The 20,637-nt window shown below is 43.2% G+C and overlaps 1 protein-coding gene across 1 annotated transcript in view; it reads right to left on the bottom strand.

Moving 5' to 3' along the window:
* The window catches only part of CCBE1 (collagen and calcium binding EGF domains 1), a gene marked incomplete at its 5' end in the record, with an annotated part of 163,809 nt that overhangs the window by 23,715 nt on the left and 119,457 nt on the right, over window positions 1-20,637 (bottom strand). Inside the window, one exon of the mRNA XM_081213082.1 lies at window positions 489-541. Within this exon, the coding sequence (XP_081069208.1) occupies window positions 489-541 (53 nt within the window). The remainder of the gene's footprint in view (window positions 1-488; window positions 542-20,637) is intronic.

Here is a 20,637-nt window from a genome sequence, read left to right as displayed (position 1 = left end):
TTTGGGTTGGTTTATTCACATGACTTTGAAGGCCTATAATGTGGAGACTGTTATGAAGCAAAATGAGACATCGTCAAGCTCAGATACGTCTAGTGAATGTCTAAAATTATGGAGTTATAATGGTGACTGGAGACACGACAGCAGCCACTGGATGATTTTCCATAGCAGAGGTAGTCAATGTGGTTGCCTTTGGATTTGGTGAACCCCAGCTCCCATCAGCCCCAGTCAACATGGTCAGTGGTGAGGGATGATGGGAGCTGTAGTCCCATCAAAGCCTGGAGGACACCTCATTGGTTATCCCTGGTCTATACTCACTAACCACCCAACCTAATGTATGTATACTTGGTAGTCGCACTGAGTTCGGTGAGACTTACTCCCAGGTAAGCATGTAGAGAAACAAATATTTGAGCCCATATTTATTATAGTACAGGAAGACAGAAACACTGTAGTGATAAGTGTTGGAAAGTAATAATAATTTAAGAACGTACCTTCAGGAATGCATTGTCCAAGAACAAACTTATAACCCTTACAGCACTTTTTCCTAAAAAGACAAAAACAGACAAACTATCTATTAGATGGAATTAGTAAATTAAGATCCCAGTCCTATCCATGTTTATTTGAACATAAGTTGTACTGAATTCAACGGCCTTTCCCCCAAGCAAGTAGGCATAGCTTATGACATTACCTGTATTACTTTCAGAAAGTCCAGTAATGCAAGCAACAGCTTCAGCTAAAGCTACTTCATTATTGTAATATTGTGTTTTGTGTTGTGTTGTCTTGTACTGTATAGTACAGTACTGCATTGCATTGCATTAAAACATTTATTCCCATTCCTCTGCTTCAAGGTCTGAGGCAGCTTACAACAATATTATGTAAACTGTTTAGGTGTTTGGATGATTAAATCATATATTTGTTGTTATTGTTTAGACGTTTAGTCGTGTCCGACTCTTTGTGACCCCATGGACCAGAGCACGCCAGGCACTCCTGTCTTCCACTGCCTCCCGCAGTTTGGTCAGACTCATGTTAGTAGCTTCGAGAACACTGTCCAACCATCTCGTCCTCTGTCATCCCCTTCTCCTTGTGCCCTCAATCTTTCCCAACATCTTTTTTTTTAATAGATATTTTATTAGGTTTTCACAATAAAAAACATACGTAGACAAAGAAAATACAAAGTCACAAAAAAAACAATACAGTACAAAAATAGACATATCAAAAGAGAAAAAAGAAAAAAGAAAAAAACACATATAGTAATGAAAAACAAAAATTCCCTCTTTCTTAATTTCTCATCTTCAATTAGCTTATTTTCCCGACTTCCTCACGTCTCCCGTTTTTGTATCCCCTTTTTAAAAATTAATTCAGCAAATTCATATCCTATTAATTTATCTGTTGTTGATCCAATCTTATATTTTATTTTGTTACTAAAGCCCCTGCAATTCATTTCAAAGTCCTTAACATTCATAAATTTTACAGTATTTCTGCAAATAAATTTTAAATTTCTTCCAATCTTCCTCCACCGTCTCCTCTCCCTGGTCTCGGATTCTGCCAGTCATTTCCGCCACAATCTTTCCCAACATCAGGGCCTATTCCAGGGACAAATCCTGTTAATTCACCCCCCCAACAAAAAAAAAAAGCATAACCCTCAGAACAAAATACAAATGGGAGACATGAATGCAAATGCAGGTCTGAAACTACCACAGTAAAGTGGGAAAATGAGATGGTAGAATTCTGAAGCCATAAAATAGATAGACTGTACTAGATTGACCACAGGAGCAAATGAATGCTCCCTGGAAGGGAGGGGGCACCCCCATTCAAATCAACAACAACAACATCAGTGTGCCATAGGGGGAAACAACAACATCATCAACAACAATGTGCCATAGGGAGAAATTATAGACCAGCCTGCTCACTGTTTATGCTGGGGAGGTCACTTTGCTGCTGGTAATGTGGCAGCTGGACTTCACCCCCAGAGGCACACTCCATTGTCTCTTGAGACAAACGTTTTGCAACTAAGATCCTTCTCCAGCTACTATTTGTACAGTCAGTGCTGGCTCCAGGTGTGAGGGGGCCGGGGGACAGGTGTCCTCTGTTCCTGAAACCCTCTTCCCTGTCAATGGGTCCTGGCAGGTTTACCATGCGGTGGGCAGCAGCAGTACTAGATGGCTGGGTTCTGCCACTATTTTAATTTCCCACAATGCCCCAGCTTGTTCACTCCTTTGTGGAAGTGGGAAACTAAAATGGCGGCCTCCAGAGGTACACCCTACGGCCCAGCACTGCTTGGAGTGGCATGTCAGAAATGAATAGGGAGCCCAAGGCAGCTGTCAGTTGTGAGTCCTAAGGCCATGGTATTTGCCGAAGCATGATGGCTGCTGAAGCCAGCCTTGTGTACGTGCATCTTTAGAAACAAACCTAAACCTGTGCTCCACAGGAACGCCTAACTTGATAAAGGGTGTCTGAAAGCAGACTGGTGGGAAAACAAAAGTTCAGCTACTGAGACTTGCAAAAGTTAATGTTGTCGTAACGACGTTCATGATTTAAAGAGAGCAGAAAACAAGAGTTGACATTAATAACATATTTCTTTTTTTTTTTTTAATATTTTTATTGGGTTTTCACATTTTATATAAACACAAACAACACACCAAAACAAACATAAAAAACAACGAACAAGAATAGTTCCCGAAAATCTTATTTTCTAACCCTAGTCCTTGACTTCCCCCCACCCCCTCCCCTGCATCCCTATTCCCAAACTTATGTCAGCAAGTTGGCATTTCTTCCATCTTAATATTAGTCCTTTTATAAAAAACAAAAATAAATTTTCCCTAAGTTGGACCCCAATTCTCTTCCCTCGATTTCTCATTTTTTCTTACATAATTTTCTTAATACTAAACCCCCTGGTCTTGAGTGTTGTTTAAATTTGATACTTCCCTCCCTCCCCTCCCCGCTTTGCGTCCTTTCCCGAGACATGTCCAAATTAACAGTTTTTAGCCTGGATTCCGGATATCCGAGGCTCTCAATTCTCTTTTAGTCCCTCTCCGCCGGTTTTGTTGGTAGTCCTTTTTGTCTGTCATCGAGTCTCGAAAGATTTCCTTAACAATCAATCCAATCAGTCCATAGTCTCTTCCCATATTTAAAGGCAACTGCTGAGGAATTTCCACAAGGCCTAAGTCTTGCTGATAGTCAAAATCAAAGTCTATGTGGAGGCCCCAATTGTACTTCTTTATTTCGAGCTCCTGAATTCCATAAAGTCCCAGGGCCTCCACTTTCATCTTCTGTATCTTTCGTAGGCTTAGAGTGGATTTAATCCAATAGTCTCCTTGCTTGTGTTCTCCAGATGTCGGCTTCTGGTTAGTACTTTCCCAGATAACTTGTTCTCTTTCTTGTTTTGTCTTCTCCTCTTCTTTGTTTATTGTTTCAAATTCAGCTGTGGGTTCTTTCTCACTCAGGCCCTCATTACTTTCAGCAGAACTACTTGTTTCCAAATCCAAGGTCGTCAATTGTTTACTCATAGCTGTAGTCTGCTCCTGTAGGGTTCCCACCAGTGAGAACATTCTTTCGATTTCTCTCAGTATCTTTCCACCCACAGCCATTGTAATTCCACAGAATTCCCCCTAGAGGGAATCTGGTTACTGAGTAACCTTTTCTCCAACAATCCTCTGTCCTATTATTGTTTCTTTGTTTCTCAAAATTTTAGTTCAATTGTAACTCCTTTTAATCCGGAGAGGTCTTAAACAGCAATTTTTTTCACTATTAATAGTCCATTTGACAGCTTTTGACAGCTGTCAAATTCTGCTCCTCTATACAGGCTCCAAAGCAGGTCGCTCCCGGGCCCGGGAGGGAGGGTTGTTTACCACAAAACAAAGACTCTTCCAACACTCCACTCTCCTGCTCAAATTTACCTTTCTAAATCTTGGAAGTTACTGTCTTTTTAAAACTCACCCTTTACAGGGTAGGCACTCCAGCTTAGTTCTTATTTCGTTGCTCTGGATCGTCTGCAAGGGGGGGGGGTGGGGACTTCCTTTTAGCACACCCCCCGGTCGTCTCAAATTCAAAAGGTAAAAGTTTTAAAGTTCAGTTCCAAATTACTCACGGGTTCTTTTTTCAGTCCGAATTTCAAGGAAGGAAGTCAGCGCTCTCCAGTTATGGCTCGCGGCTTCGCTCAGCGGCGGTAGCGGTCGACTCTCAGTGCCACGCCGTCCCCTGTATCCCCTCCGTAGCCTTTAAAAAGGCTCATTGCGAATCAGGGGGGGCGCTTAAGGCACCCGCCGAGTCTTCAGTCCGCAGGCTTCCGCGCCTGCGGTTTTTAAGGGTCCCCGTGTCGCCGGCACGGCAAAGACCCATCCACCGCTGAGCCGATTCCCTCCGGAGCTCGGAGGGAATCCGCCATTTCCCGATCGCGCCAACCCGGAAGTCCCCATTAATAACATATTTCAGTCCGCAGAGGGGTAGCATAACATGTGGTCCTGCTTATCTGGAAAGAGGTTCCTTTAGGTATGAGCAAGATTCAGAATTATCCTATGCTGCTTTCGCAGGGGAAGGGCTAAAGGCCAGCGGTAGGGCATATGATTAGCCAGCCAGTTCCCCATTCCATTTCCAACAGATACTCATCGTTCTGCGGCCACTGAGCATGTTCAGTCCTCTAATGGCTGTTTTTTTTTTTGGGGGGGGAAGCAGACACCCTGGTGCCTAATCCCAGCAGTATTAAAATCTTGAATTTCCCCATTGATTTCCATGGGAAGCTCTCACTTCTAGCTCTTGAGGAAATTTTAAAAGAAACATCATGGCATGAACGATGAAATGACCAATCCGTACAATGAGATGGTTCTGTCTACCTGTTTTATACCCACATCTCTCTCTGTCCCTCTTCTTTTTCTGTTGACTCCTATTTCCCCTCCCTCCCAGTTTTCTGTTTCTTACCTCTTGACAGTTAGTCAGTATTCCACGGGCATGGAACACACTCACTTCTCATTAGGGTGTTTCTGTGGCCAACCCCTACCCAGTTTTTTGTTTGTTTGTTATTTTGTATTTCTGAAAAATCTGAAGTTGCCCCAAGTCTGCTGATACCTCCCACATATTTGCAATTGTTGACATTTTGGCTCCATGAGCAACAAATGGGGGCAGAACTGACTATCCCAACAGATGCTTATGATTTTTTAAAATATATGTTTTTGTGTGTGTGTGTGTTCATTTATGAGAATGAGGGAAAAATAATAGGATGTACAAATCAATCAAAGGAAAAAAACATAATTGAAAATGGGACTGTGTGAAGCACAGAGATTTGAAGAAGGCAAAGTTAGAGCTTTCTCTGTGGGTGGTTACTTGAGTTTACAGGAGCTTTAAATAATAGGCAGAACAATCCTATGCAGGTCTGCTCAGAAGTAAGGCCCACTGAGTTCAATGGAGCATAATCCCAGATAAATTGGTAAACCTTAGGATGCAATGCTAGCCACACCTACTTTGGATTAAGCCCTATCAAGACCACTTTTGTGTGAACATGCATAGTATTTCACTGTTAATGTTTGATATTTCATAGCTCACTAGCAGTTCTCTCATGGTGGCCCTTTAATGGATGCCTTAGTGGGTATAAATCTTGCTTTCCTATGCAAGAGGAGACTCTAAACGCAGTGGAAACCTTCATCTTGTATATGTAAACCAAAAGTAACCTTTTCAGTCCAGCTTCTTCTTAAATTACACTTTAAGCAAATGACCTAGCTTTCCCCCCCTTTCAAAGTGTGGTTTCCAGAACATCTTGCAGATGTGGTTAGAGAAATCAGATGTCAAACTAAGGACTGCGAGTTTACCTTCTGCCCCTTAAACCACAAGTCTTAAGACAGAGAGCTATAAAATTATGCATGGTGTTGAGAAAGTGGATAGAGTGTTCCCCCCCGCGCCAAACTCATAATACGAGAACTTGGAGCCATCTAGCAAAACTTATTGGCAGACAATTCAGGACAAGCCAAAAGAGGATCATTCTTCAGACTACAACATAGCTAATTTATGGGATTTTTTTTGCTACGTGATGTGATGGCCACTAGCTTATAAAAAATTAAAATGGGATTAGAAAAATTCATAGAAGACAGACCTAAGACAGATAGGCCTCTTAATAAACACCCAAATACTCCAGGGCTGAGGAGGAATATTATGAGATGGCTATTGCCTTTATGTCCTGCTTGTGGACTTCCCAGAGGGCCTGGCTGGCCACCCTCAATGCTGGGTTTGAAGAACCATTGGTCTGATCTAGCAGGGCGCATGACTCCCAACCTGAGTAGCAGCTTTGACTCTGACCTAGACAGTGGTGGACGTACATTTTGGGGGCCCTGAAGCTGGAACTGCTATGGGGACCCCTTCAGAACCAGCAACAAGGTCTGGGTAACCACTGCTATCTTCTTCAGTGGAGCTGTTCCATGATAGATCATCACACTTTTACAGCATCTGTGCTACTGACTTTGGGATTGTTGAAATATACAGAACAAAAAAGTAATCAATCTGAGTCGTGCGACTGAAATTTGGTCTACTAGACCATTTTTTTTAAAGCAACACAGACTAAAGTCAGTCAGTCAGTTTGACTTATTGTGGTTTATTTAGCAAGCAGCCATTAGACACATAAAATAATAATAAAAACAGGAATACTGCTACCAATAATGGTTAACATTTCTACTCCCCAACCCCTAGTGGACAAATCATTTCCTGTTCCCCCCTCAAGTTTTGTTACACGAATTTGTAAAGCCTTCACAAGAGATTTAGATGTTCGAAAGGATATAGATCTCTCAACATTGGTCAGCAAAAACCAGGTCTTTGCAAGACACGACCTTCCTTTCTGTGATCTTAGCAATGGGTGGATTTAAAGTCACTTCTGGGGCCCCTTCCTAGGTATAAATTTTCGTGTGCATGCACACTTCTTCAGATACATGCACACAAACGCTTATACCAAGAACAAAATTAGTTGGTCTCTAAGGTGCTACTGGACAATTTTTTAATATTTTTAATATATATCCAGCCCTGCACAGGAATCCCCAGAGGCAACCACCACTAAGCACCTAAAGAGGCAACTGCTTCTTCATCTGGAGACCCCATGCTCCCCATTGCTGGATGACTGGTCCAGGCAATGAGCCAGGAAAGAGCGAAATGAGAGGAAATAGAGCACTAGGCTTCAAGACAGAAGACTGGCCCTTTAAGCTCTCAAATGAAGATGAAAAGACCTGAATTCAGCTTGGTTGAAGCAAGTTGTCCATTGGGAGTTACCGTATTTTTCGCCCTATAAGACGCACTTTTTCCCCTCCAAAAATGAAGGGGAAATGTGGGTGCGTCTTATGGGGCGAATGCAGGCTTTCGCTGAAGCCTGGAGAGCGAGAGCGGTAGGTGCGCACCGACCCCTCTTGCTCTCCAGGCTTCGCGGACCTCTCCTCAAGCAGCGGGAACGTTCCCACTGCTTGGGGAGAGTTGCCGGCATCCCGAAGCCTGCAAGCGCTGATCCCAGCACGTGCAGGCTTCGCGGATCTCTCCCCAAGCAGCGGGAACGTTCCCACTGCTTGGGGAGAGTTGCAGGCATCCCGAAGCCTGCGCGCGCTGATCCCAGCACGTGCAGGCTTCGCGGATCTCTCCCCAAGCAGCGGGAACGTTCCCACTGCTTGGGGAGAGTTGCCGGCATCCCGAAGCCTGCAAGCGCTGATCCCAGCACGTGCAGGCTTCGCGGATCTCTCCCCAAGCAGCGGGAACGTTCCCACTGCTTGGGGAGAGTTGCAGGCATCCCGAAGCCTGCAAGCGCTGATCCCAGCACGTGCAGGCTTCGCGGATCTCTCCCCAAGCAGCGGGAACGTTCCCACTGCTTGGGGAGAGTTGCAGGCATCCCGAAGCCTGCGCGCGCTGATCCCAGCACGTGCAGGCTTCGCGGATCTCTCCCCAAGCAGCGGGAACGTTCCCACTGCTTGGGGAGAGTTGCCGGCATCCCGAAGCCTGCAAGCGCTGATCCCAGCACGTGCAGGCTTCGCGGATCTCTCCCCAAGCAGCGGGAACGTTCCCACTGCTTGGGGAGAGTTGCAGGCATCCCGAAGCCTGCAAGCGCTGATCCCAGCACGTGCAGGCTTCGCGGATCTCTCCCCAAGCAGCGGGAACGTTCCCACTGCTTGGGGAGAGTTGCAGGCATCCCGAAGCCTGCAAGCGCTGATCCCAGCACGCGCAGGCTTCGCGGATCTCTCCCCAAGCAGCGGGAACGTTCCCACTGCTTGGGGAGAGTTGCAGGCATCCCGAAGCCTGCGCGCGCTGATCCCAGCACGCGCAGGCTTCGCGGATCTCTCCCCAAGCAGCGGGAACGTTCCCACTGCTTGGGGAGAGTTGCAGGCATCCCGAAGCCTGCACGCGCTGATCCCAGCACGCGCAGGCTTCGCGGATCTCTCCCCAAGCAGCGGGAACGTTCCCACTGCTTGGGGAGAGTTGCAGGCATCCCGAAGCCTGCGCGCGCTGATCCCAGCACGCGCAGGCTTCGCGGATCTCTCCCCAAGCAGCGGGAACATTCCCACTGCTTGGGGAGAGTTGCAGGCATCCCGAAGCCTGCGCGCGCTGATCCCAGCACGCGCAGGCTTCGCGGATCTCTCCTCAAGCAGCGGGAACCACCGCTGGGCTCCCACGGCTTGCAGAGAGCTGCCTGTTTGGGGGCTGGGGTCGGGGGACGCTCGGGCTGCCCCAGCCCCGCGCCTGGGGGGGAAATATTTTTTTCCCTTTATTTCCCCCCCAAAAAACTAGGTGCGTCTTATGGGCCGGAGCGTCTTATGGGGCGCAAAATACGGTAACTCAGAGGTTCTGCAACTCCAGCCTGAATTGCCCCATCAGCTTCTATTCGAAGTCTGAGTAGATGACTTGGGTTCCTCATACATAACATCATGGCTTTTTAGAAACGTAGGTTTCCCAACTGAGCATTAAGGGTGTGTTCATATAACCATTTTGGGTTGATTAGCAAAGGGAATATTAGCAGATTAACTTCCCATAAATGCCATCCATTCCAGAAGGGGACACACACACACACACACACACACACACACACATTTTTTTGCTTGGTTTGAATGATGAGCCTTACAGGTACAGTACCTTCCGTAAAGATGCTTTTGCTTTCCCAGAATGCCCTGCTGTCTCTTCCACATTAACAGCAAGCCGAAGCCAACATAAATAGCACATGAGGCTTTAAGGCAATTTCCCACTAACATCGTAAACCAACAATTCAGAGTTTCAGGCTTCCTCTAAAAGTCAGTGACGCAGGTGAACCTGCAAAGTGTCCTAAGGGCTACAAGCCTTGGCTGTAAGAACTGACCCTTTCAAATTAGCAACAGACTATCATAACTATTTAAAAAGCAAAATTCTGGCCTACACGGTTTCAAAGATTAAGCTGAGCACAAATTCTTCTTAATGAATTTAGGATGTCTGGTGCTGTGGGGGATTGGAGGAAGTTTTGCCTTGTTTTGCAAACACTGGTCTTCATTAAACCTTCTTGTAAAATGCTGCTGTGAAGTTTTATCTTTAAGAAAAACAAAGGAAGGAGGAAGACCTTTCAAGGGTGCACCAAGAAGACTGTTTGCTTCCTCCATCCCACCTACAGTAACATATAGCAGGATATCTCTGAGACATTTTTCATTAGATTAGTATCTCACAAGTCATCCACGATCCAAGATAAACTAGGCTACTGCTATATGTGAACATCAGAAAGGTTCAGACAATCAGAAATATATATATATATATATATATATATATATATATATATATATATATATCTCCCAGGATGTTGTTTGGGGCTTGTGGAAGTCAGTTGGTAGTTCACCATGCTTCGACCAGTGTAATGTCTCAGCAGAGTATGTGGAGCCCCAGCAGACAAAACTGAGTTTAGCTGCGGGTGGCACTGTGGTCTAAACCACTGAGCGTCTTGGGCTTGCCGATCAGAAGGTCAGCGGTTCGAATCCCCATGACGGGGTGAGCTCCTGTTGCTCTGACCCAGCTCCTGCCAACCTAGCAGTTCGAAAGCACGCCAGTGCAAGTTGATAAATAGGTACCACTGCGGTGGGAAAGTCAACGGCATTTCAGTGTGCTCTGGTTTCCATCACGGTGTTCCATTGCGCCACAAGTGGTTTAGTCATGCTAGCCACATGACCCGGAAAGCAGTCTGTGGACAAACGCTGGTTCGATAGTCGCCTTTGACGGGATGGACTTAACTGTCCAGGGGTCCTTTACCTTAGCTGCACCACAGACATGATTTACACCATGGAAAATAATAATAATAATAATAATAATAATAATAATAATAATAATAATAATAATTTATTTAAAACCCACCCTCCCCAGCCGAAGCCGGGCTCAGAGCAGCTAACAACAGTAAAATAATACAGCATTCTAAAATCAATTCATTATAAAATCATTATAAAAGAAACTTCCAGGGAAGAGAGATTGCAAAACCAAAGAGCTAGTGAAGTAATATTGGCTTTCTGTTCCTTCCAAGTGCCCATATTTTGAACCTTTGAGGACTTGCCATTTCTAAACGCAGCAGGCACTACATCGTGCCTTGAATGTGTAAGAAGCTTGGATAGGTAATGTTTCCAGTACACAGAAAACAGTGTGGCTGCCTTGAAATTAATCTGACATATGTGAAATTCTAAAATGCAAGGCCTGAAGTGACCCATGGCACTCTGCACGCCAGTTATGTTTCCCAGAAGCAATTTATCAAAATGGTTGACACCGAAGTCGATGATTAGCAGAGTTATTTTCCTGACAAAACCTATTGTCAGGCAAGAAGAACAAGGCTGACAGGCATTTTCTGAGCAAATTACACAACTATATTTTCATAACGGTTAGCAAACAGGCTGTCATTGATCTGACAAAACATCAAACACAATGCCTGTTTTGTGGCTCTGAGCAACTGTGCGTTTTAAGTCCCTCAAAACCTCTTCATAAAACTACAGTTTTTAGGTGTATACCTAAGATGATGTTATAAATTGGGGGACAGGCAAGGCCCCAAACCTCTAGATTCAGTAAAAGGTTAGAATCTGAGCAAAATCACAAATTCACTGCTCGGCAGAGATTGCGGGTGACGTGTAACATTATTTTAAATATGCACCCCGGAAATGTAAAATGTGAAAGTGATAGGTGCACGTCTGGTAACACGTATATTGCACAGGTACACTTGTAAGGAAGTCCAGAACAGTCCCTAGTGGCCGCTGGGCTGTGAACCAACAAGTGAAAACATGCCTTGGCCATTTTGTTTGGATACCAGATTGCATCCAAAACACTCTTCTTATATGGTTAAGTCAAAACATTGGAAGTGGAGAGAAGACATTTGCAAATATAGCCAGTATTCCTTTTTCAGTGGATTTTTTTGGGTTGGGTGTCGATAGCACAAATCTGATTGACCGAAGGCATTATGACACCATCACATTTGCATGTGAACCCTGCTTGAGTGGATCAAGGAACAAGGAAGAACCTTAAGAAAGAGCAGATGAGGTTGTGAATAGCACAAAAACGCAAAGATGGGAATTTTAGGCCACTCTTGAAAGCATAACTTTTGCCCCCAAAATTATGTTTAACTCTGCTTCTTATTTAGTCATTTATGGGTCCATCCCTTGGGTACCTTAAAGAGTATATATCTATAACTGACAAACAGTATAAACATATTTGGTCATAGGGATTTTGAGATCTGGATGTAATACTTTTGATCTTGTATAATTTTAGGTACAGCACATTGAATTCAGAATAATCTCATAATTATTCAGTGAACTGCAGGTCACCAAAATGCTTATTTATCTGAACTCCACACACAAAAATCCCACTGAGACATTTGCCTCCTTGCCAAAATCCTGTATGAACAAATAGCGACCATCTGTGTTTGCAAGCATGTCAAGTAACCAGTAGCTGGTGGAAGTTCAGCAATAATTCATACACTTATTTTTTTAAAAAACCATTGCTGCTATTTGGTATGGCCTAATTGAATGCTGAGCCATTTTTTACTGGCTGTTTCTTGGGAGATATGTATTAAAGTTCTGAAATAAATGTCTGCTGTCAATCTACAGTCAATGGGCTGCATCCAAGTGTTCCTCCATTCATGGAAGGCACTTTGATCCAGTGGAGGCTTCCTTGAATGGAAGGACTTTTGTAGGTGACTTTTGCTTTTTCACCCACTTCCACTGCACCCCCGAAATTTACTCCAGAAGGCTGAAGCATGTGCCAGGACAGCAACAGAGACTGCAGGAGAAAGGGGAAATTTCTGAAAATCTCTTCTGCCCTCCTTCCATTCACAAAAGCCTCTGATGGATGAAAAAATCTTCCATGGATGGAAGGACAGCATTAGAAAGAACCCAGTGTGTTATATTTCCACTATCATTCCCCACAGTGGTCTTCTGTTATATAGCCAGAGCTGAAACCGAAATGCTTGGAGGTTCACAACGCAGGGGGACAATGCAAATGTTCTTTCCACCACCATCCAATTCTCAATTAGTCTCCATGCCAGTTTTCTTTCCAAGCTCATAAATCGACTGCCTGGCTGATGGCACATTGTCAGCTATTTGTCTAAACAAAGGTGAGCCAAAATCCAGTACTAATTACTGCACATCTGTCCAGACTCTCATGGAATTCTTAAACTTCCATGACTCTTCATTTGCGACTCCAGTTTCACAGAAAAAATGCATGCTAGATAGAAAGCCATAATTCCATTCCACTAATGAACAAAGTGCCAAAGGAGGAATTTGGAGCTCGTTAGTTGACTGCGGCTCTGTTGCTAGGTCAACCGAGTTAAACAGCAACAAGTTGCTGGTGGGTTTTTAGATTTATTAAATCTACTCTACTCCAGTTTAATGCAGAATCTTTCATCAGCAAGATCACAAACGTGCTGCACAAGCAACGGCTAATAAACTGCCTTTCAAACACTAATAAAAATCGAATCACACAACACGTAGACACACGTGAACACCTATTGTACACAGGAACACAGAAGAGAAGAGTGAGCCTGAGGAATGTATAAATGTACCAGGCAGAGTTGAAGCCTGGCAGTATCCCAAATAGATTCTAAACTTTTTGAAAAAGCCAAACAGCATTGTATAGATTATTGGGAAATTATTTAGTGTTTGCAATATTGAAACATAGCATCACCCATGTACAAGGACAGCAATGAAAGGTCCCTGCCCCATTGGGGGACAACAGAGTCAGGGGAAATGAAGGAAGAGATCAAAAGGATAATAGTATGTTATTATTTCAGCTACATATATTTAGGCTTAGAGGTTGAAGCATTTTAGCAGCTTTTTAGAGGCTGAATCAACTGCAAGTTTGCCAGTAACATGCAGGAACAACCATGCACCCAAAGCAGGTAGGGCTTTGTGTATACTCCATGCAGATCCCTAAGAGATTTTTTGAATAGCATGTACAGCATTTGCTGCCACTAGTCTAAATCATCTGAGCTTTGACAAATGCTGCTAAAATTTGGGTTGCCAACGACTTAATATCACAATCAGATACCTATGGGAAACCCAGAAGCAGGACCTGTGCACAACAGCAGCTGATTTTAAGAGGTGTACCACCTCTGATAAGTGGAGGTAGAACACAGCCCCTGTGACTAGCAGCCATTGAAAGCCCCACACCCTCCATGATCTTGCCTATTCCTCCTTTAAAGCTGTCCAAGATAGTAGGTACTGAAAACTTTCACAAAATACTGTGCTTTTGAGTGCTTGGAAAATGTGACATCCCACAATAAAAGGAAAACTTTGATGGAATACATGAAATAGGTACAAAGCAAATCAAAAACAAATGTGAAATTATTATTTTTCTGCATGTGCAAGCATCTCTGGGTTCTAATTTTTCTTTGCAAGAACTTCAGGGAATTCTCTTTTCCAACTGCTTCAACTCCAGGTGGCAATGGTGTAACCAAGATTCATGCTTATCTGAAACAAACGTTCAAATGACCCTGATCTAGTGTGGTTATGAATGAAGGAACTTGGCATTTCCCTGCAATGCGATGCTCTTTTTAAACCGCAAGATACCATTTAGAATCTACCTTCTCTCTCTCGAGACAGGCCAACAGACTCCCATGGACACTGTTTGCTTACTTACAGTCTGCTGAGGTTACGCTTCAGACCACAGACTGAAAAATGTAAAAAGAAAAAGGGGGGTCATACTTTGCTTAATGTCTCCTTCAGTGACAGATGTCAGATTTATTATAGACTTTTGAACATTAACATCACTGGAGGGAGACGTTATTGAGACAGATCTGACAACTTAACTTTAGATATGCTACTTATGACAATGAATTCAGAGTACAGTGGTACCTTGGGTTACATACGCTTCAGGTTACATACACTTCAGGTTACAGACTCCGCTAACCCAGAAATAGTGCTACAGGTTAAGAACTTTGCTTCAGGGTGAGAACAGAAATTGTGCTCCGGCGGCACGGCGGCAGGAGGCCCCATTAGCTAAAGTGGTGCTTCAGGTTAAGAACAGTTTCAGGTTAAGAACGGACCTCCAGAACGAGTTAAGTATTTATCAAGTATCAAAAAAGGACAGACTAAAAAATGCATCGCTTTTCAAAAATTGTTTTAATTATTCAGATTGTTTCTAGAAATGCACTTGCTTTGTTCTTCTTGTTCACTTATGCCACACACACGCACCCTGCAAAATGTGAGAAACAAGAAAAAGGAAGGGGGAATAGAGTAGTATAGTGTTTTTAACATGCCTCTCATTTACATTCCTTTGGTAACCCTTACAATAACCCTGTAAAGCATGTCAGTCTGAAGGCACATGAGGCCACCAACTTGCTGAAGCTAAGGAAGTCTAGTGGCTTTGCTCAGTTCCTAGATGAGTGATCTCATGGGAACCACACTATTTCACCTTAGGTTCCACAATGGCTGTGATCTGAACCACTGAGCCTCTTGGGCTTGCCAATCAGAAGTTCGGCGGTTTGAATCCCTGCGATGGGGTGAGCTCCCGTTGCTCTGTTCCAGCCCCAGCCAACCTAGCAGTTCGAAAGCACACCAGTGCAAGTAGATAAATAGGTACCACTGCGGCGGGAAGGTAAATGGCGTTTCCATGCACTCTGGTTTCCGTCACAGTGTTCTGTTGCACCAGAAGCGGTTTAGTCATGCTGGCCACATGAACCGGAAAGCTGTCTGTGGACAAACATTGGCTTCCTCGGCCTGAAAGGGAGTTGAGCACTGCACCCCATGGTCGCCTTTGACTGGACTTGACCACCCTTTACCTTTTTTTTTTTTTTTTTTTTTTTTTGCTGACTGGGACTGATGGGAGTTGTAGTCTAAAATGCTTTAGTGGAGGTTCATCCATTGCAGGAGGTTGGACTAGATGACCCTCACGGTGCCTTCCAACTCTAAAATTCTACAAGTCTATGATGCCTGGAGGGCAAAGGCTAATATATGTAGTCAGTGTGCCAATTACACAGGTCACTTTTTGCACAATATCCAGGAGGAGTTAGAAGTGGAACTTGCAACAAAACTTTACAGTAGGGAGTGCTCCTGTTCTGTGTTTTTAGGTATTCAACCATGCCTTTTTAGGTATTCCATTTCTCTTTCTCCCCACGTTTTCTGTCTTCCAGCAGTCAAAGTCAGCATTCCACGCCAACTGAGCACATTCTCTCCTCACTGGGATACTTCAGGAGGTTCCCCTCACCCACTTAAGTGTTTTCTGCCTCTTATTTTTTGTATCTTGGGGGCTCACCTGACCACACTGATACTTCTCTCGTGTGCGGATTGTATGCTAAGTGTCTGTACTCGGACAATTAACATTACCGCACAGTTTGGCTTTTTATTTCTTGGAACAACAGCTCATTGCGATACTGTAGAGCAAATTCTTGTGTGAAATGGTTCTGAGTTTTAAAAGCTGCTTGCTACATGCTGCAGGAGGCAGCCGTACTAAAAAGTAAATCAAAGTCTTACCGGGAATGCAGATCACTTAAAAGTTCTCTGGATACTGACTATGCCACATCACCACCATGCCAAAATAATTAAAGCACATCTGTTTGTTTTCATTTAATGGTGTCCGTGTATAGTTTCACATAGGAATGACTATCAGTTAGTAAGCTGGTGGCAGGAAGGACAAGAAAGCAGCACTGCTGTCAGCTTCAGATTATGCTAAGTATAGGGCAGGGCTTTCTGAAGTAAAAGCAGCAGCAGCAGCAGCAGCAGCAGCAGAGCCTCCCTTGTTGTTTGGGTCAGTAAGCAAGCCTTACCTGGAAGCTATCACTTTCCCAATTGGTATTTCCTGGATAGTGTGGCTGGTTTTCCTGCAATACCCGCCAGTCTGGTGTAGTGGTTAAGAGCGGTGGACTTGTAATCTGGTGAACCGGGTTCACGTCTCCACACTCCTCCACATGCAGCTGCTGGATGACCTTGGGCTAGTCACACTTCTTTGAAGTCTCTTAGCCTCACTCACCTCACAGAGTGTCTGTTGTGAGGGAGGAAGGGAAAGGAAAGGGGAATGTTAGCCGCTTTGAGACTCCTTCGGGTAGTGATAAAGCAGGATATCAAATCCAAACGCCTCCTCCTCCTCCTCTTTGAGTTTCAAGGTTCAGATCCCGGTGCTCCTTCAAAAGTCTCATAGAAGACAGAAGAGGTTCCCTCTTATCTCAGAGTGTAGGATCAGATGGGCATAACTTGCAGGACTGCAGACTTCAGTTGAACATTACGGACAGCAATGACCTTGAGGGTGAGGTGGTCTCCGTGTCCCTGGAGGTCTTCAAGCTGGGCAGCCTACCACTGATGATGCTCTAGCTATGTATTTCCAGCACCAAGCAGGATGTTGGACCAGGTGAGTCAGAAGATACCTCCCAACTCCAAATCCTCCAAACAAGACTTGCAGACTGAGGTCTCTGTGTTATTTGTTGCTACTCACACCCATTTCCTCTGAAATGATTACAATAGAATTTATGTCTGCGCTAATATAATGACTAGGATTCTATTGTTGCTAGATTCTGCCTCGGCCCAGTATGCCTGAAGGAACATCCCCACCCCCATTGTTCAGCCCGGACACTGAGGTCCAGCACCGAGGGCCTTCTGGCAGTTCCCTCACTGAGAGAAGTGAAGTTACAGGGAACCAGGCAGAGGGCCTTCTCGGTAGTGGCGCCCGCCCTGTGGAACGCCCTCCCACCAGATGTCAAAGAAATAAACAACTATATGACATTTAGAAGACATCTGAAGGCAGCTCTGTTTGGGGAAGTTTTTAATGCCTGATGTTTTAATGTATTTTAAATCTTTTGTTGGAAGCCACCCAGAGTAGCTGGGGAAACTCAGCCAGATGGGTGGGGTGTAAATAATAAATTATTATTATTATTATATATTATTATTATGTAGCATTGCAAAAGTTGGCATATGCTTAATATCAGGGCAACGCCCAACAGAATTGCCTTCTAAAACAGGTCCCTGAATGCCCCTAGGCTGCAATTTATATCTCTGCGTTTCCCTGCTGGCTGTGAAGGAGGGGAAATTAAATACATGGCAGCAGCAGAGCCTGAGCTCATGGACCTTTCATAACACTGGTCCCAAAAGATCTAAATTGGTTTAATGTCTGGATAAGATACAAGGACTTATTGGAAAATAAAACTCCAAGGTGGTTGTCACCGATGGAAGCAAAAGCTCTGAAAAAGCTCAATATGGAGGCCAAATGGCCAAAATATTGGGAAATTTTGGAACAAGACGGAGATAGATTGAAATTGCAAAGTTTTGAGAAATTAAAAAACAAAGTGCGAGACTGGCTTCATTATTATCAGATAATGGAGACATATAATTTGGATAAGAAAATTGGTTTCCAGGTGGAAAAAGCAAAATTAGAAACAGAATTGTTAGAACCTAAAACTAAGATTTTGTCAAAAATGTATAACTTGCTGTTGAAATGGAATACTCAGGATGAAACGGTGAAATCTGCTATGATTAAATGGGCACAAGATGTTGGACATAACATTATGTTTGCTGACTGGGAACAGTTGTGGACCACAGGTATGAAGTTTACGGCATGTAATGCCTTGAGAGAGAATATTATGAAAATGATTTACAGGTGGTACATGACCCCAGTCAAGCTTGCAAAAATCTACCATTTGCCCAATAATAAATGTTGGAAATGTAAGGAAACTGACGGTACATTTTTTCACCTATGGTGGACGTGCCCAAGGATTAAGGCTTTCTGGGAAATGATATATAATGAACTGAAAAATGTATTTAAATATACCTTCTTGAAGAAACCAGAGGCCTTCCTCCTGGGCATAGTCGGCCAATTGGTGCTAAAGAAGGATAGAATTTTTTTTATGTACGCTACAACAGCAGCAAGAATACTCATTGCAAAGTATTGGAAGACACAAGATTTACCCACTCTGGAAGAATGGCAGATGAAGCTGATGGACTATATGGAACTGGCAGAAATGACTGGCAGAATCCGAGACCAGGGAGAAGAGTCGGTGGAAGAAGATTGGAAGAAATTTAAAGACTATCTACAGAAATATTGTAAAATTAATGAATGTTAGAATGATGTTGGATAGAAATTAAGTGGTTTCCAGCTGTAATGCTTTAAGGGAATATGAAAAATGGTTGTTAATAGGGAAAAATCTAATGTTATTATTTTAAGACCAAAGATTAGGATGGAGTCGGTGGAAGAAGATTGGAAAAAATTTAAAGTATATTTACAAAAATATTGAAAAATTAATGAATGTTAGAAGGATGCTGGAATGAAGTTATATGGTTTTAGCAGAAATGTAATAAAGAATTAAGTAAAAGCTGATTGATAATGGGCCAAAATGAAAAAAATTTAAGGTTAGACCGTTAAGATAAATTATAGAACAAAAATTGAGAAAGATGGAAAGAATTTGCTGAAATAGTTAATTGAACTAGAATACAAAAAAGGGAGGTGTGAGGAGGTTGATGAAACAAGTAAATGAAAGGTAAAGATATGGAATATTGGATGTGTGTTTTAGTGTTTTTGTTTCTTTTTGCTGTATTGTTGTATTGTTTTTTATGTTTTTCTTTTTATGTATTGTAATGTATGTTCTGTTAAACTTTTTATTGTTTTCCTTTTTTCTTTTTTCTGCAGTCTTTAAACTTCTAATAAATATCATTTAAAAAACCCCCACAAAAGATCTACATTGGCTCCCAGTATGTTTCCGAGCACAATTGGTGTGGACCTTTAAAGCCCTAAACAGCCTTGGCCCTGTAAACCTGAAGGAGTGTCTCCACCCCCATCGTTCTACCCAAACACTGAGGTCCAGCGCCGAGGGCCTTCTGGCAGTTCCCTCACTGCAAGAAGTGAAGTGACAGGGAACCAGGCAGAGGGCCTTCTCAGTAGTGGCACCCGCCCTGTGGAACGCCCTCCCATCAGATGTCAAAGAAATAAACAGCTATATGACATTTAGAAGACATCTGAAGGCAGCCCTGTTTAGGGAAGTTTTAAATGACTGATGTTTTAATGTATTTTAAATCTTTTGTTGGAAGCCACCCAGAGTGGCTGGGGAAACCCAGCCAGATGGGCGGGGTAGAAATTAATAATAATAATGATAATAATAATTAATAATAATAATAATAATAATAATTGCTACCCTGGGTCCGGGACATGCAGAGTCTGAAGGACAGCAGGGGTTGTGATGGCACGATCTCTACTGATGTCCTGGTGCAGTCCAACGTGGAGAAACAAGCTACGAGACTACATGATTTTGAATACCTAACTAGAACATACCAAACCAATGAGGTCTGGGTTAGAATAGTTTTCTTTTTTTAAAAAAAAAAGCAAGCAAAGAAACCAGAAACATTTGCTAACATCAACAGGAGTAATTTGGACTGACTTTTTAATGTGAACTATTTAAGAGCTCCATAAAGGAAGTAAAGAAAACATTTCATGTGTGGCTACTAATATATAAGTGGAGAGATCCAGATGCTGCTCTCCCTTTATATGCCTGCTCCATTGTTTTAAGGAAGGGCATTATTAAAGCTGAACAATTCTGAAATTAAGTGCACCGGTTTAATAAGCTGGTTGAGAGGAGAAGGGAGAAAGGAGGGGGGGGGGAGAACAAGCAAGAGCGTTTTGAGTGAGCAAACGTTTCTTCTCCAGCCAAGCAAATGTTTATTACTCATGGGGATGATAGGAACATATGCTGCAGATAGAAAAGTCATTATGAACGTATTCCCCCCCTATGAACAGCTCCCAATACTGATAACATCTTAAAAATGATATTTTAGGAAGATAATATTAATGGAGAATTATGGAGTGTTACTACACTGCAATGACTGAACCAAGGTTACATTTAGATGTGTTCAACCAGAGGTTGTTTGTTGCTAGGGATCCTGCTACACATGCTGGAAAGATGCTAAAGAGGAAAACATATTAATGGTTATCTTAAAAAGAAAAGAAAAGTGTAATATTTGAATTAAAAAGCAAACTCTTTTGATAATGCGATGAATGTTCCAACACATGCCTGAGATACTTGGGTGCCTTAGGTAGAAAATACAAACTGCAGCCTCTCTGACAATTAACGCAGGGCCCAATCCACCAGACGTTTTCTGGCACAAGGATCAATGGAATACATACAAGGTGTTCAAGACCCATAGAGACAAGAGAGGGAATGACTTGTAACTCCTTTCACTGCTATAAAAAGCTGTCTGTACTGAGCTTTTGAATCCTGTACAGTGATACCTCGGGTTA

The sequence above is a fragment of the Podarcis bocagei genome (assembly GCF_964188305.1).
Source record: "Podarcis bocagei genome assembly, chromosome: 11".
NCBI lineage: Eukaryota > Metazoa > Chordata > Lepidosauria > Squamata > Lacertidae > Podarcis > Podarcis bocagei.
The sequence above is the reverse complement of the archived record's forward strand: the minus strand, read 5'-3'. Positions and strand labels throughout refer to the sequence as shown.